At 42.2% G+C, this 13,161-nt stretch overlaps 1 protein-coding gene across 3 annotated transcripts in view; it reads left to right on the forward strand.

Moving 5' to 3' along the window:
- The window catches only part of LOC134082569 (plectin-like), a 70,421-nt gene extending 60,501 nt beyond the window's left edge, over positions 1–9,920 (forward strand). For all 3 annotated transcript variants that reach the window (XM_062538376.1, XM_062538377.1, XM_062538378.1), the window contains exons 32-34: positions 1,788–8,935; positions 9,204–9,299; positions 9,467–9,920. In XM_062538376.1, coding sequence (XP_062394360.1) covers positions 1,788–7,940 — 6,153 coding nt within the window. In that variant the 3' untranslated portion in view covers positions 7,941–8,935; positions 9,204–9,299; positions 9,467–9,920. The remainder of the gene's footprint in view (positions 1–1,787; positions 8,936–9,203; positions 9,300–9,466) is intronic.
- Positions 9,921–13,161: the final 3,241 nt, after the last annotated feature.

Consider the following 13,161-nt stretch of genomic DNA (forward strand, 5'->3'; position numbering starts at 1 on the left):
ATTGTATTGACATGGAAGCATTGCTCTGTCATAAGTAAATTAATATGAAATAGATAGAAGCAAAATTTGGGAGGACGAATTGTTCCGGGTATGCTTTTCGAACATTGCAGACCCATCAGCATTTAGACCTACCTACATTGCCACATTAGGTTAATTTCATAGGCTAATCTGTTAGATGTAGCCATCAATCAAACCTAATCCAAATATATGATTTTGCTTTGTTTTTGGTTTTTGGTGTATGATTAGTTGAGAGGGTACTATAGATGCAATAAGGGCCGATGTGGGCCTCCACTAAAGAATATATTGAATTCTTTGCTCTTTTATAAATTAGTTGAATTTATTACACGGCTCTTCAGAGTGCTGCAGAAAGTTCCATTGACATGAATGGGCCTTCCCAACATTCGGAGGTCTGTTAAATCTACATAATGACCACTGCAAAGTATATAATGGCCGCTGTCAATGGCAACAGGTTTTGTGCTTTTAATTCACGTCTTTCATATCAAACCACAACAAATCCGTTCGCTGGTTGCAATGGAATTTCATTGAAAGTGAAACTCAGCTACTAAGTATGTTGCCAGGCAACACACAACTGTCAACTGTGGCGAACTATTTATTTTTCTAGCGGAAGCCACAAAACGGTAGCCAAGTCATTGCTAAAGACACATTGAGTTAAGTTTCTTTTCTCGTTATGGCATGTAGCCGTATGATAAGCGGAATAATGTATAGAACGCCGGTCATTATCAGAAAATAAGTCTCTTCAGGATGAAGCAAAACCCCTCCGCTGCGCGTCAGGGTTCTATTCATCCTGTCGGGACTTATTTTTCTGATAATGACCGGCGTTCTATACATTATCCCTTACATAATAACCTGTGTAGGGTGTAGGTTTTCTTTGGACCTAATGTGCTGTATTGTAATATACTATAGGCCTAATGTATTACATACTGTATATGTATCACAATTTATCAATGCGATTTCACAAAATACACTAGACGTCATAATTTAAGGAGTTAAATTCCCCTCTTGCTAGCATGTCATTCAGTTTGCCTCCATACCACTGGATGTGTCTTCTAGTTTTGACACCATGATAGCTAAAATAGAACAGATATTACTTCAACCTCAGAAAGATAATGCTTAAATTGCGACCACATGATGGCCCACACATTTTTGTTTACTCCAACACATACTCTATAAATGTGATATGTAAAAACACCAGTATACACAACTTACTTAACTGGTTTTATTTAGGTGATGTTAACCTAAATGAGCAATGTCATATTTTATCAAGATATGTAACTTTACAGGCACGCTACACCAGGCACGCTACAGTGTTTGCAGAGCATGTGCTGCAACAGCTAGCCTCCACTAGTATCAATGGAACTGGCTACTCCAGATGTGATAACGGCACATACAGTACATTCAAAGAAATTAGACACGTCTTCTAAAACTATTTTATGCTCCACGGACAGAGCACTTCAATTGAACACATGGCATAACCAGGCTGTTATACTGAGAGTGAAAATTTAGATTTATTTCAGATGTCCAATCCGACATGCCTCCATTAAGTTTGCATAATTCAGTGACCAGTTACCATTGGTTACCACATTTTTTTATCCTTCAGTAGATTGTGGTTATGGTATTTGGCAGACGCTTTTGTCCAAAGCAATTCAATGAAATCTAAGCGCCAACCCTGATTGTGAAACTACCCATGTGTATTTGTTTTGAGTTATTTTTTTTGTAAGGAACAACACTATCATGTCACTCATTTCATTCTCTCTCTTCTACCTCAGAGTGCAAGTGCCCAACAGGAGCAGATGAAGCAGGAGAAGACACTCCTTCAGCAGACCTTCATCGCTGAGAAGGAGGAGCTGCTTAAAAAAGAGAAGCTCATCGAAGATGAGAAGAGGAGGCTGGAGAGCCAGTTCGAAGAGGAGGTCAGAAAGGCACAGGCTCTCAAAGATGAGCAGGAGCAGCAGAGGAAGCAGATGGAAGAGGAGAAGAACAAGCTCAAGGCCACCATGGATGCTGCCCTCAAGAAACAGCAGGAGGCAGAGCAGGAGATGCTCAATAAGCAGAAGGAGATGCAGGAGCTTGCCAAGAAGAAGCTAGAGCAAGAGAAAATGCTTGAGGATGAAAACAAGAAGCTCCGTGAAAAGCTGCAGCAACTGGAAGAGGTTCAGCAGGCATCCGTTACCCGTGAGATCCAGATTCAAACAGAAGCAGAAAGGAAAGTCCTCAATGGTCAAGGCACAGATGATGTTGACAGCAGAAATGGAGAGTCTCCTCTTTCATTTGATGGCCTTCGGGAGAAGGTACCTGCAAGTAGACTATTTGATGTTGGACTTCTGAGTAAGAAAGAGTTTGATAAATTGAAGAAGGGTAAAACCACTGTGCAGGCCCTGAGCCAGACAGACAAACTCAAGACTGTTCTCAAGGGAAACGACTGCATTGCTGGCCTCTTAGTGCATCCAAACAAAAAGATGTCCATCTATCAAGCCATGAAAGACATTAAAATTGCTCAAAGCACCGGCTTAATTCTCCTGGAAGCACAAGCAGCATCAGGCTTCATAGTTGACCCCATCAAGAATACAAAGCTCACAGTCAATGAAGCAGTGAAAGAGGGAGTTGTAGGTCCTGAATTGCACAACAAATTGCTCTCTGCTGAAAGGGCTGTCAGCGGATACAAAGATCCTTACACAGGTGGAAAGATTTCAACCTTTGAGGCCATGAAGAAGGGTCTCATTGGGGAGAGTGAGGCCATCAGACTGCTTGATGCTCAGATGGCAACTGGAGGAATCATAGATCCAGTCCACAGTCACCGTGTGTCAAATGAAATTGCCTTCCAACAGGGCTATCTGGATACAGACACCAACAAAATCCTGGACAAGCCCACAGATGACACCAAAGGATTCTTTGACCCAAATACCCAGAAAAACCTCACATACAAGCAGTTGATTGCAAGATGTACTAAAGATCCTGAGACAGGGTTGCTGCTCCTGCCCATCTCAGAGGATGCTGCTCTCAGTGCAAGAACGTACACAGATGAAGAAACGCAGGATGTCTTCAGCAAAACTAATGTATCTGTGCCCTTTGGAAAGTTCAAGGGAAAAACTGTCACAATCTGGGAAATCATCAACTCAGAGTACTTCACAGATGACCAGAGAAAGGATCTCATCCGCCAGTACAAGACTGGGAAAATCACAATTGAGAAAATCATTAAGATTGTCATAACTGTTGCTGAGGAGAAAGAGAAAAAGAATGAACTCAGCTTTGAAGGTTTGAGAGCACCTGTCCCTGCTGCTGAACTCTTGGAGTCCAAAATCATTGACAAAGACCTTTACAACAAACTTCAAAAAGGCAATAAAACAGTCAAGGAAGTGTCTGAAATGGATCATGTTCACAGGTCTTTGAAAGGCACCAACTGCATTGCTGGTGTAGTCATTGACTCAACTAAAGAAACACTGTCCTTCTACCAAGCCTTGAAGAAGGATGTAATCAGGTCCACTCATGCTTTGAATCTGCTGGAAGCACAGGCTGCAACTGGATTCATGATTGACCCTCTCAATAACAAGAAATACACAGTAGACGAGGCTGTTAAGGCAGGTTTAGTTGGTCCAGAACTTCATGAAAAACTGTTGTCTGCAGAAAGAGCTGTCACTGGCTACAAAGATCCTTACTCTGGCAAGGCTGTGTCTTTGTTTGAAGCAATGAAAAAGGACCTCATTAAGAAAGATCAGGGAATCAGACTTCTTGATGCACAGATGACAACAGGAGGTATTATCGACCCAGTAAAGAGTCATCGCATTCCCCATGATGTGGCCTGCCAACGGGGATACTTTGATGATCAGACAAACAAGCTCCTGAGCAATCCAACAGATGATGTCAAATGCTTCTATGACCCCAACACTCAAGAGAATATCACATACCGGCAACTCCACAAGAGATGTGTCACAGACAAAAAGACTGGCTTTCAGCTTCTGCCTCTGTCTGATGAAGCTATCAACTCAAAGGAGGAGCACAAATACACAGAGTCACAGACCAAAGATGTCATGAGTCAGGCTACAATGGAGGTTGACAGTGGCCCATTCAAAGGCAGAAAGGTCACTATCTGGGAAATGCTTAATTCGGAATATCTTACAGATGAACAAAGGGAAGATCTGATCAAACAGTACAGATCAGGAAAAATCACAATTGAAAGAATCATAAAGATTGTGATCACAGTCGTTAACGAAAAAGAAGCCAAGAAACAGGAGAAAGGCAACTTTGAAGGACTCAGAACTACAGCACCAGCAAAATCACTGCTTGATGCTAAGATCATTGACAAAGCTACATTTGATGCAGTCAATCAAGGCAAGAAGACTGCAGCAGAAGTTAGCAAAGATAAATCCATCAATAAATATCTACAAGGTTCAGATAGCATCGCTGGTATCTATAATGATCAGACTAAAGAGAAGCTCAGCATATACCAAGCAATGAAGAATAAGCTTCTTAGACAGAACACTGGTGTGGCACTACTTGAAGCTCAGGTAGCCACAGGGTTCCTTGTAGACCCACAGAAAAATCAGTTTTTGACTGTAGATGAAGCTGTAAAATCAGGACTTGTTGGCCCAGAACTTCATGAGAAACTGCTCTCTGCTGAGAAGGCAGTCACAGGTTACAAAGACCCATACACTGGAAACAAAATCACCCTCTACCAAGCCATGCAAAAGGATCTTATTCCAAAGGACCAAGCAATGCCCCTTCTGGAGGCACAGATGGTCACTGGTGGAATAATTGATCCAGTGAACAGCCATCGTTTGCCAAATGATGCCGCAATCCAGCGTGGATTCTTCAGTAAAGAATTGATCAACACTCTCTCTGAGGTCTCAGATGACAACAAGAGGTTCTCGGACCCCACAACAGATGATAATGTGTCATACAAGCAGTTGAAAGATAAATGCAAGTGTGACCCAGACACAGGACTTAGTCTCTTGACTCTCTCCAAGCCACAATCACCAACAATAGTTGAAAAGACATACTTGTACACCGAGGAGCAGACCCAGAATGCCCTAGCCGGCACCCAGGTTGACATTCCAATTGAAGGCTTTGGAGACACGCCTACGTCCCTTTGGGATATCATGAACTCAAATCTGCTCCCAGAGTCAGAAAGGGCAAAACTCATGGACGAATACCGATCTGGCCAGATAACTAAAGAACGCATGATAATCATCATCATTGAGATCATGGAACAGAGAGAGATCATCCGAGGGGAGAACATCAAAACATGTAACACAATTAGACGCCGAATTACCATTGATGAGCTGTACAGTGCTCGCATCATTGACCAAGAAATCTACAATCTGCTCAAACAGGAGAAGAAGAACATTCGAGAGGTCATGGAGATGCAGAGTGTAAAGAAATATCTGTTTGGCACAGGTTGTGTTGCTGGTGTCATGACAGACTCTAATAACAAGATTGGCATTTACGAGGCAATGAAGAGGGGCCTAATGAACTCTGAAGTAGCCATGACTCTTTTGGAGGCTCAGGCTGCAACTGGATTCATAGTTGATCCTGTCAAAAATGAGATGCTCACCGTTGATGAGGCTGTCCGTAAAGGTGTAGTTGGCCCAGAGATCCACGACAGACTTCTCTCTGCTGAAAGGGCAGTTACTGGTTACAAAGACCCATACAGTGGCAAGATCATCTCTCTCTTCCAAGCAATGAAAAAGAACCTTGTTACTGAGGAATATGCTCTCAAGCTTCTTGAGGCCCAAACAGCCACAGGTGGCATTATGGACCCCGAATTCCACTTCCACCTTCCATCAGATGTTGCTACGCACCGTGGATACATCATCAGAGAGACCATGGAGAGGCTGTCTGATGAGGTGAAGGGATATGTAGACCCCCTGACAGAAGAAGAGATGACCTATGCACAGCTGCTCAAGAGGTGTAAGGTTGATCCCGAAACTGGTCTGCGTTTCCTCTCCCTTGCAGACAGGAGGCTGTTGTTCAAGGGTCTTAGGAAACAGATCACCATGGAGGAGCTCTTCCGCTCACAGATCATTGACCAGCAGACCGTCACAGAGTTGAATGAGGGTCTAGTGACTGTGGATGAAGTCAGCAATAGACTCCAAAAGTATCTTCAAGGTGCAAGTTGTATTGCTGGAGTGTTTGTGGAGACCAACAGAGAGCGTCTCTCTATATACCAAGCTATGAAGAAGAATATGATCAGACCAGGGACAGCTTTTGAGCTGCTTGAGGCCCAAGCTGCAACAGGTTATGTGATTGACCCAATCAAGAACCTTAAGCTGACAGTCAATGAATCTGTGAGGATGGGCATTGTGGGTCCAGAATTTAAAGACAAGCTTCTGTCCGCAGAACGGGCTGTGACAGGCTACAGAGATCCTTACTCAGGCAAGACCATCTCTCTCTTCCAAGCCATGAAGAAAGGCCTCATCCTCAAAGATCATGGCATCCGTCTCCTTGAAGCCCAGATTGCCACAGGAGGAATCATTGATCCAGAGGAGAGTCACCGTTTGCCCGTAGAGGTGGCTTACAAACGTGGCTTCTTTGATGAGGAAATGAATGAGATCCTCACTGACCCATCTGATGACACCAAGGGATTCTTTGATCCCAACACTGAAGAGAATTTGACTTACCTACAGCTGATGGACAGATGCATTACAGATCCAGACACTGGTCTTGTGCTCCTGCTGCTCAAGGAGAAGAAACGAGAAAGGAGGACGTCTTCAAAGTCCTCTGTGCGCAAGCGCAGAGTGGTCATTGTGGACCCAGAGACTGGCAAAGAGATGACTGTTTACGAAGCATACCGCAAAGGGCTCATTGACCATCAGACCTACCTGGAGTTGGCAGAGCAGGAATGTGAGTGGGAAGAGATTACTACCACCACATCTGACGGTACTGTGAGGTCCGTCATCATTGACAGGAGATCAGGCCGACAATATGACATTGATGATGCCATCGCCCGAGGTCTCATTGACCAGTCTTCTCTGGATCAGTACCGCTCTGGACACTTGCCCATCACTGAATTTGCTGACATGCTGTCTGGAAATATGGGTGGCTTCCGTTCCCGGTCCTCTTCCTTTGGATCAACTTCTTCATATCCTATGAGCCCTGTGCCCTCTATCAGAACTCCAGCCACCATTTGGAATGATCCAACCGAAGTGACCGTGCCCGTGGCTGGAATTCTTGACACTGACACCTTAGAGAAAGTCTCAGTCACTGAGGCCATGCACAGGAATCTAGTTGACAGCATTACGGGCCAGAGACTGCTAGAGGCACAGGCTTGCACCGGAGGCATAATTGACCCTGCAACAGGGGAGAAATTCCCTGTCGCTGAGGCAACTGAGAAGGGTCTTGTTGATAAGATAATGGTGGACAGGTTAAACCTGGCCCAGAAAGCCTTCAATGGATTTGAGGACCCCAGAACCAAAGTAAGGATGTCTGCCTCCCAAGCCCTCAAGAAAGGTTGGCTATATTATGAAGCTGGTCAGCGTTTCCTTGAAGTGCAGTACCTCACTGGTGGTCTCATAGAACCAGATGTTGAGGAAAGAGTTTCTCTGGAAGAGGGCATCAAGAAAGGTAGCATTGATGCTCGCACTGCCCAAAAGCTAAGAGATGTAAGTGCCTACTCCAAATACCTGACCTGCCCTAAAACCAAACTCAAGATTTCTTATAAAGATGCCATGGACAGAAGTATGGTTGAGGAAGGATCAGGCTTACGACTTCTGGAAGCCTCCTCTCAGTCTAGCAAAGGCCTGTACAGCCCTTACAACATCAGTGGTGCTGGATCTGCCTCCGGCTCTCGCTCTGGCTCAAGGACAGGGTCCAGGTCTGGCTCAAGAAGAGGCAGCTTTGATGCCACTGGTTCTTCACTGTTCTCTGGCATGTCCTTCTCCTCATCCTCATCCACAATGTCATCCAGCTATAGCCGAAGATATTAGCTCCTTCACAACAGCACTACCCCTTCACACCTCAGTGGCTTAAAATAGGAAAGAATGATATCTAAAAAGGAAGACAACAAAGACTTATTTATTCAGCTTTGCATGTGGTTGCTTTAGGAAATTGCATTCCGAAAACTACCATTTTTCTAAAAAAAAAGTTTGGATTGTTGAGCTCCAACTCCAAGTAGTATGGATGCTGAAAACTATGCATACAATACCTGTCCGGCCTTAATAGGTTATTATTTTTATTGTCTGTTTTTTCCTGCAGTTTCATATATATAATATTGAATAGTGTAGTATTTTAAGAATAACATGGATTTTTTGATTGAATGACAGCTATTTTTATAGAGCAGTTGTCATTGAGGCTAGTTGTTTTTAAATATTTTACATTTCTACTTGCGACTTCAGAACGTTTCTAATTGTTTTTACAGTTTTTTTGTTTTGTTTTGTTTTTTTTGTCTGGAGAAAACTCCAAAAGATATGCCAAGATAGATAGAGAATTTATGTTACCAGATTCAAAAACTATATATATGGCTATATTTCTAAGTACAGTGTGTGTATAGATATCTGTTAAATCAATTTTATTAAGAAGAGGATGTTAGCCATCAAAGCAATCAAGAACAATTGGCTAACTTACTAAAGAGCAGAATATGGAAAAAACACTATTAGCTTGGACACTGGAGAGCAACAATGAAAGCAGGAAAGATATATATAGATTTTTGGCGGGCAATTCCAGCTAAGCTATAACAAAGAAGCACCAAACACCCTGTCCACATGGATTCAGACATTCCCAAAAGACAAACCGGATACATATTGAGCCAGTCCAGTGCCCTCCATCATGATTCATGACAAAAGTGCACCACAAGTCCTCACACCAACACTCAAGCTCAACTTAGTCAAACCCCCATGGCCTACTGTCCCAAGAAGATTTCAGATGTCACACCCAGCTTCACCTCACATTACCTGGAGAGTTCATGGACTGGTTTTCTTTACCTGTAAGTTATACTTGGGTGAATTTGGGTATGGCTTGCTGTTCTCTTCACACTCTCTGTTTACCTTTCTCCACTTCTCTGCTCTAAAGGACAGTCTCTTCTCCTTAAACATTTTTGGAAGTAATTTCACATTATTTAGATGCCCTTTATTTACCTTGTCCTTTCACTCTCTTCTCTTTCTTTCTGAATATCTGCCTTGAGTGCTCAATTTCAGAATGAAGAAGACAAACTTAATAAACAACACTCTCTTATCTGCTCTCTTTTACAATAGAAGTCTTTTCCAAACAGATGTCCTGTGGAGGAAGAAGGTGGTGCTTACTCAGTCTGGGATGACATTCATCCACAGCCATCAACATCTGCTCCTCAGGTACGACAATTTGATATGCAGTGTTTGCTGCCATTAATGCCATCACAAGCATCTTTTCAGTTTGCATCCGATTTACATCATTGTTTAAATATTACAAAAGACACTCTTTGATTTGCCATTAAGTTTTCATTGTTTTTCATTTATACTTTGGCCTTTTTTTATTTTAGATCTGCAGTCAAGCACCTCTCTTCACCCACAAACATCTCCTCTTGCGAGGTTTGAATAAAGGCTAGGGTAACGCTGACATCTTCCTGAGATACATACCATGAACTTTGCACTGGACTTAATGCATTCTGGCTCTTACATCAAGACAAAATCTACCCACTGTTTCATCCAATGTTTAGCTTCTTAGGACAAATAGGATATTCTCCTATGTATTTGTTACTGCTAAGAAAAGCCTTTGTCTAAAACCTAGAGTATGGCTGACATGATCTTATGAATGTACTTTTTAGCGATAAGAATTTGGAATGATTTTAACTAACCAGAAGTCACCAATCTCTAAATTACAAAATGGAAGCTGCTGTACTGTTGCAAGATTTAAAACCTGGAAAAATATCTACCCAGTGTACTAAACACTACCATACAAATAAAAAACTGAATGTATTCTTTTATCCCTGCTTACATGCATTTCATTTGTCCATGTTTTTACTTTTATTTCCCATGAAATGTCTCTTTTAAGTTGCTTTCTCAACCAGTTTTTCTGCTCTCTGCAAAATCCTATACATTGTTCTTCTCTTTATTTTTTGAAAATACTTGACTTGTGTAAATCCTGTTTTATTTCCATTTTTCCATCATATTTTTGATATCATTTACTGTAATATATATATTTTTGCTTTGCATGTTTTACTAACTTGGTTACAAATATTTGGAAAAACTGAAAGATGAATAGATTTTCAAAATGCTTAGGAAAAAAATATCACTACTATTTTTGATGTAAAATGGAAAATGTAAACTTGTATGCAATCCACTAACAAGTTGGTTTTGCCTATAACAAGATGGGAGTGCCTTGACAGGGATTGAAACTGGGTGCATCTTTGAAAACAACACTAATGTAAATAAACTATGATAAAAAAAATCTCATCTTTTTTTTTTCATTTTTTCATAAAGACTTATTATAGAGCATATCTTTAATTATAAGAATATGTATGTGACGTATGTGTGTGTATATTTTGCATTTGAATTGTTATATTCAGTTACATTTGATACGGTCCATTGAAAATGTCTTTCTTATAAGACACTATACACACATGGTAAAAGCTTAGAATATCCAATGCACCTCAAGAGGGCACTGTTGTCACATTTACTGAAATTAATTGACCCTTTCCCTGTGCATAAATACAGGAAAGCATTCAATTGTACAACTGATATAGACACTTGTATTTGAGGTTCCACCTAATATCTTTGTCATAGACAGTGAAGCAGGGGAGGCAACTAGTCCAGTTTACAGACATCCCTCAGGGCTATGCTGGGGTAGTAATGTGCTGGTTTGATGAAACCTTTCATACGATTGACACACAAATGATAGAGTAGATCAGGTTTCACTTTTGATTAATACTTTGATACTCTCAGTCTTTTATCTTTTGGCACAAAAGCATGGGCAAAAGAATGATGTAATCCTGAAATACACCTCTACTTTTCCTTGTCTGTTTGTTTCAGGAAGACAGTGATATTCCTGGAACTGTCGCACCTCCAGGGAAGCATTCTGGGTAATGGTTGCCTGTAGACTAACTCATAGTAAAAGAACTTGTACAGTTCCATTGCAGGTTTTAATATGACCTCCTGTGAGATACCCGCACAAGGGTGGCATTTCACTGTGTGATACACGACCTGCTCTCTGTGGCAGCTGTGGCACCATGTTGACCAGAGGCGAAAAAACAACAACTGAAAGTAACCGAAGTTGGCCTCAAGTCCTTAGTTAATGAGAATCAAAGGATGGGATCTAATAAGCAACTCACATGAAACTAACACATGTTTAATGTGTTTCTTCAACACAAAGACAGTTTGATACTAGTTAATATAATAATAATTACGGTTACTATAGGCCCACTTTTCAAAAGCTGGTGTTAAAATTGGAATGTTTGACAGACTACATTTGTTTTATTTATTAATTAAGGGACATGAGAGTGTCTAAACTTCAAGGTAAATCATTAACAGTTATAATAAGCTGATGGGCCAGTGATTACTCTCTGGGTTTGGAAGTGTTTATTTCCTTGTACACTGAATGGAAAAAGACTGCTTGCATTCAGATCAGTCACTCATTCACTACCCATTGAACAGTGAATAACCGCTATAACCGCGGTTATTCACTAGTGACCTGGTGAATGTCGAGAAATCAGAAACAAAGGCTAGTGTGGACTGTCACTGACTCTAACCGTTGAGATGTCCAAATACACATGCAATTAATGGACGAGGCAGAGGCAACTTGAAGCAGGGTGGAATTCCCTCCAGCTTTTGCCAGTCAGAAAAATAGATTTATTGTCTCTGGGGATAGATATTGTACAGTATATGGGTCAGATATATGGTTATGGTTATGGTAATATAGTATGAATTCCAGCTAGCCATGGTCCTATTAACTGTTGATATATTTGATGTACAGTACAGTAGAAGTCCAAAGTTCAGGAGATCAATCAGATGTTTCTAAAACAAGCAGACCTGAAAAACACGTCTGCCTCAGAGGAGCTGCACTGTGTTGACCAGATGATTGATCCCTCTCTAGACAATGGTGGGTGGACGCCCAGCAGATAGATAGAGCTGTTTGAGCTGTCTCTCTGTGTGTGTGTGTGTGTGTGTGTGTGTGTGTGTGCCTGTGTTTGTATGTGTGTGTGCGTGCGTGTGTGTGTGTGTGTGTGTGTGTGCGTGTGTGTGCTCATGGGTTTGTGTGTGCGTGTGCCCGTGTGTGTGTGGTCGTGTGCCCGTGTGTGTGTGTGTGTGTGTGTGTGTGTGTGTGTGTGTGTGTTCTCCCTCAGGGTTGACCCCGAACACTGGAGCCAGTGGCAATGTGAGTTCCGGGGTCAGATCAAGGCGCTGCGGCACTGGCTGAAGAGCATGGAGATGAGGCTTCCCCCGCTGGATCCAGCTGTAAGTCTCCCTGGGAAAATTCCCAGTTTCCCGTCTCAGTCTCCCTGGGAAAGCTCCCGGTCTCCTGTCTCATCCATCTCTTCCACTTCCACTTGCCCTCTTCTGAGTTGCCAGTGTCATATTCTTCATTGTGTTTGAGACAACAACAACAAAGTATTTAGGTGAAAGCTCTGTTGGAGTGTGAGCTGAATTGCTGGTGAGTAATACAATCCTAGTAAAAGTGGAACCAAGGCTCTTTACATTATACGTTCATTGAAGACCCCTGGAAGACTCATCTCTCTCTTGGCGTCATGCCTGGATTTGCTTTATCCATGTTTTACAAGTCTGAAGACATAACAGCCATCTTCAAAATGAACCAAGCGGGTGTCTGTTAACAACTCGTTGGAGTCAACATTGAGGAAGAAACTGAAGAGAGACTTTTGAGCTGGAATAATGCCCAGGGTCCCAGGATCCACAGTCAAACTGCCAACTGTCTCGATGACGTGTGCTTTTGTTTTCATCGTGATTGTTTGGGTTGAGTTTGCCAGCGACAGATGATAAAAGACATCAAACCGAAGCCAGTGATTTGAACTTTAACGTCCTCTTTTTGTGACCCGCTGTCCCCATGGTGCAAGGGTAAGCATCTCGGTCGAATATGTTTTAGGCTCTGGGGAGCATTAGGGTTTTTTCTCCAAAGCTGTAAAACCCTGCCACCAGACCCCAGGAGATCTGGCAAGAGAAGGATAGAGAGAGAGAAAGAGAGAGAGAGAGAGAGAGAGAGAGGAGAACAACAGGGTGGTGACAA

Source organism: Sardina pilchardus, chromosome 6 (genome assembly GCF_963854185.1).
Source record: "Sardina pilchardus chromosome 6, fSarPil1.1, whole genome shotgun sequence".
Lineage (NCBI taxonomy): Eukaryota > Metazoa > Chordata > Actinopteri > Clupeiformes > Clupeidae > Sardina > Sardina pilchardus.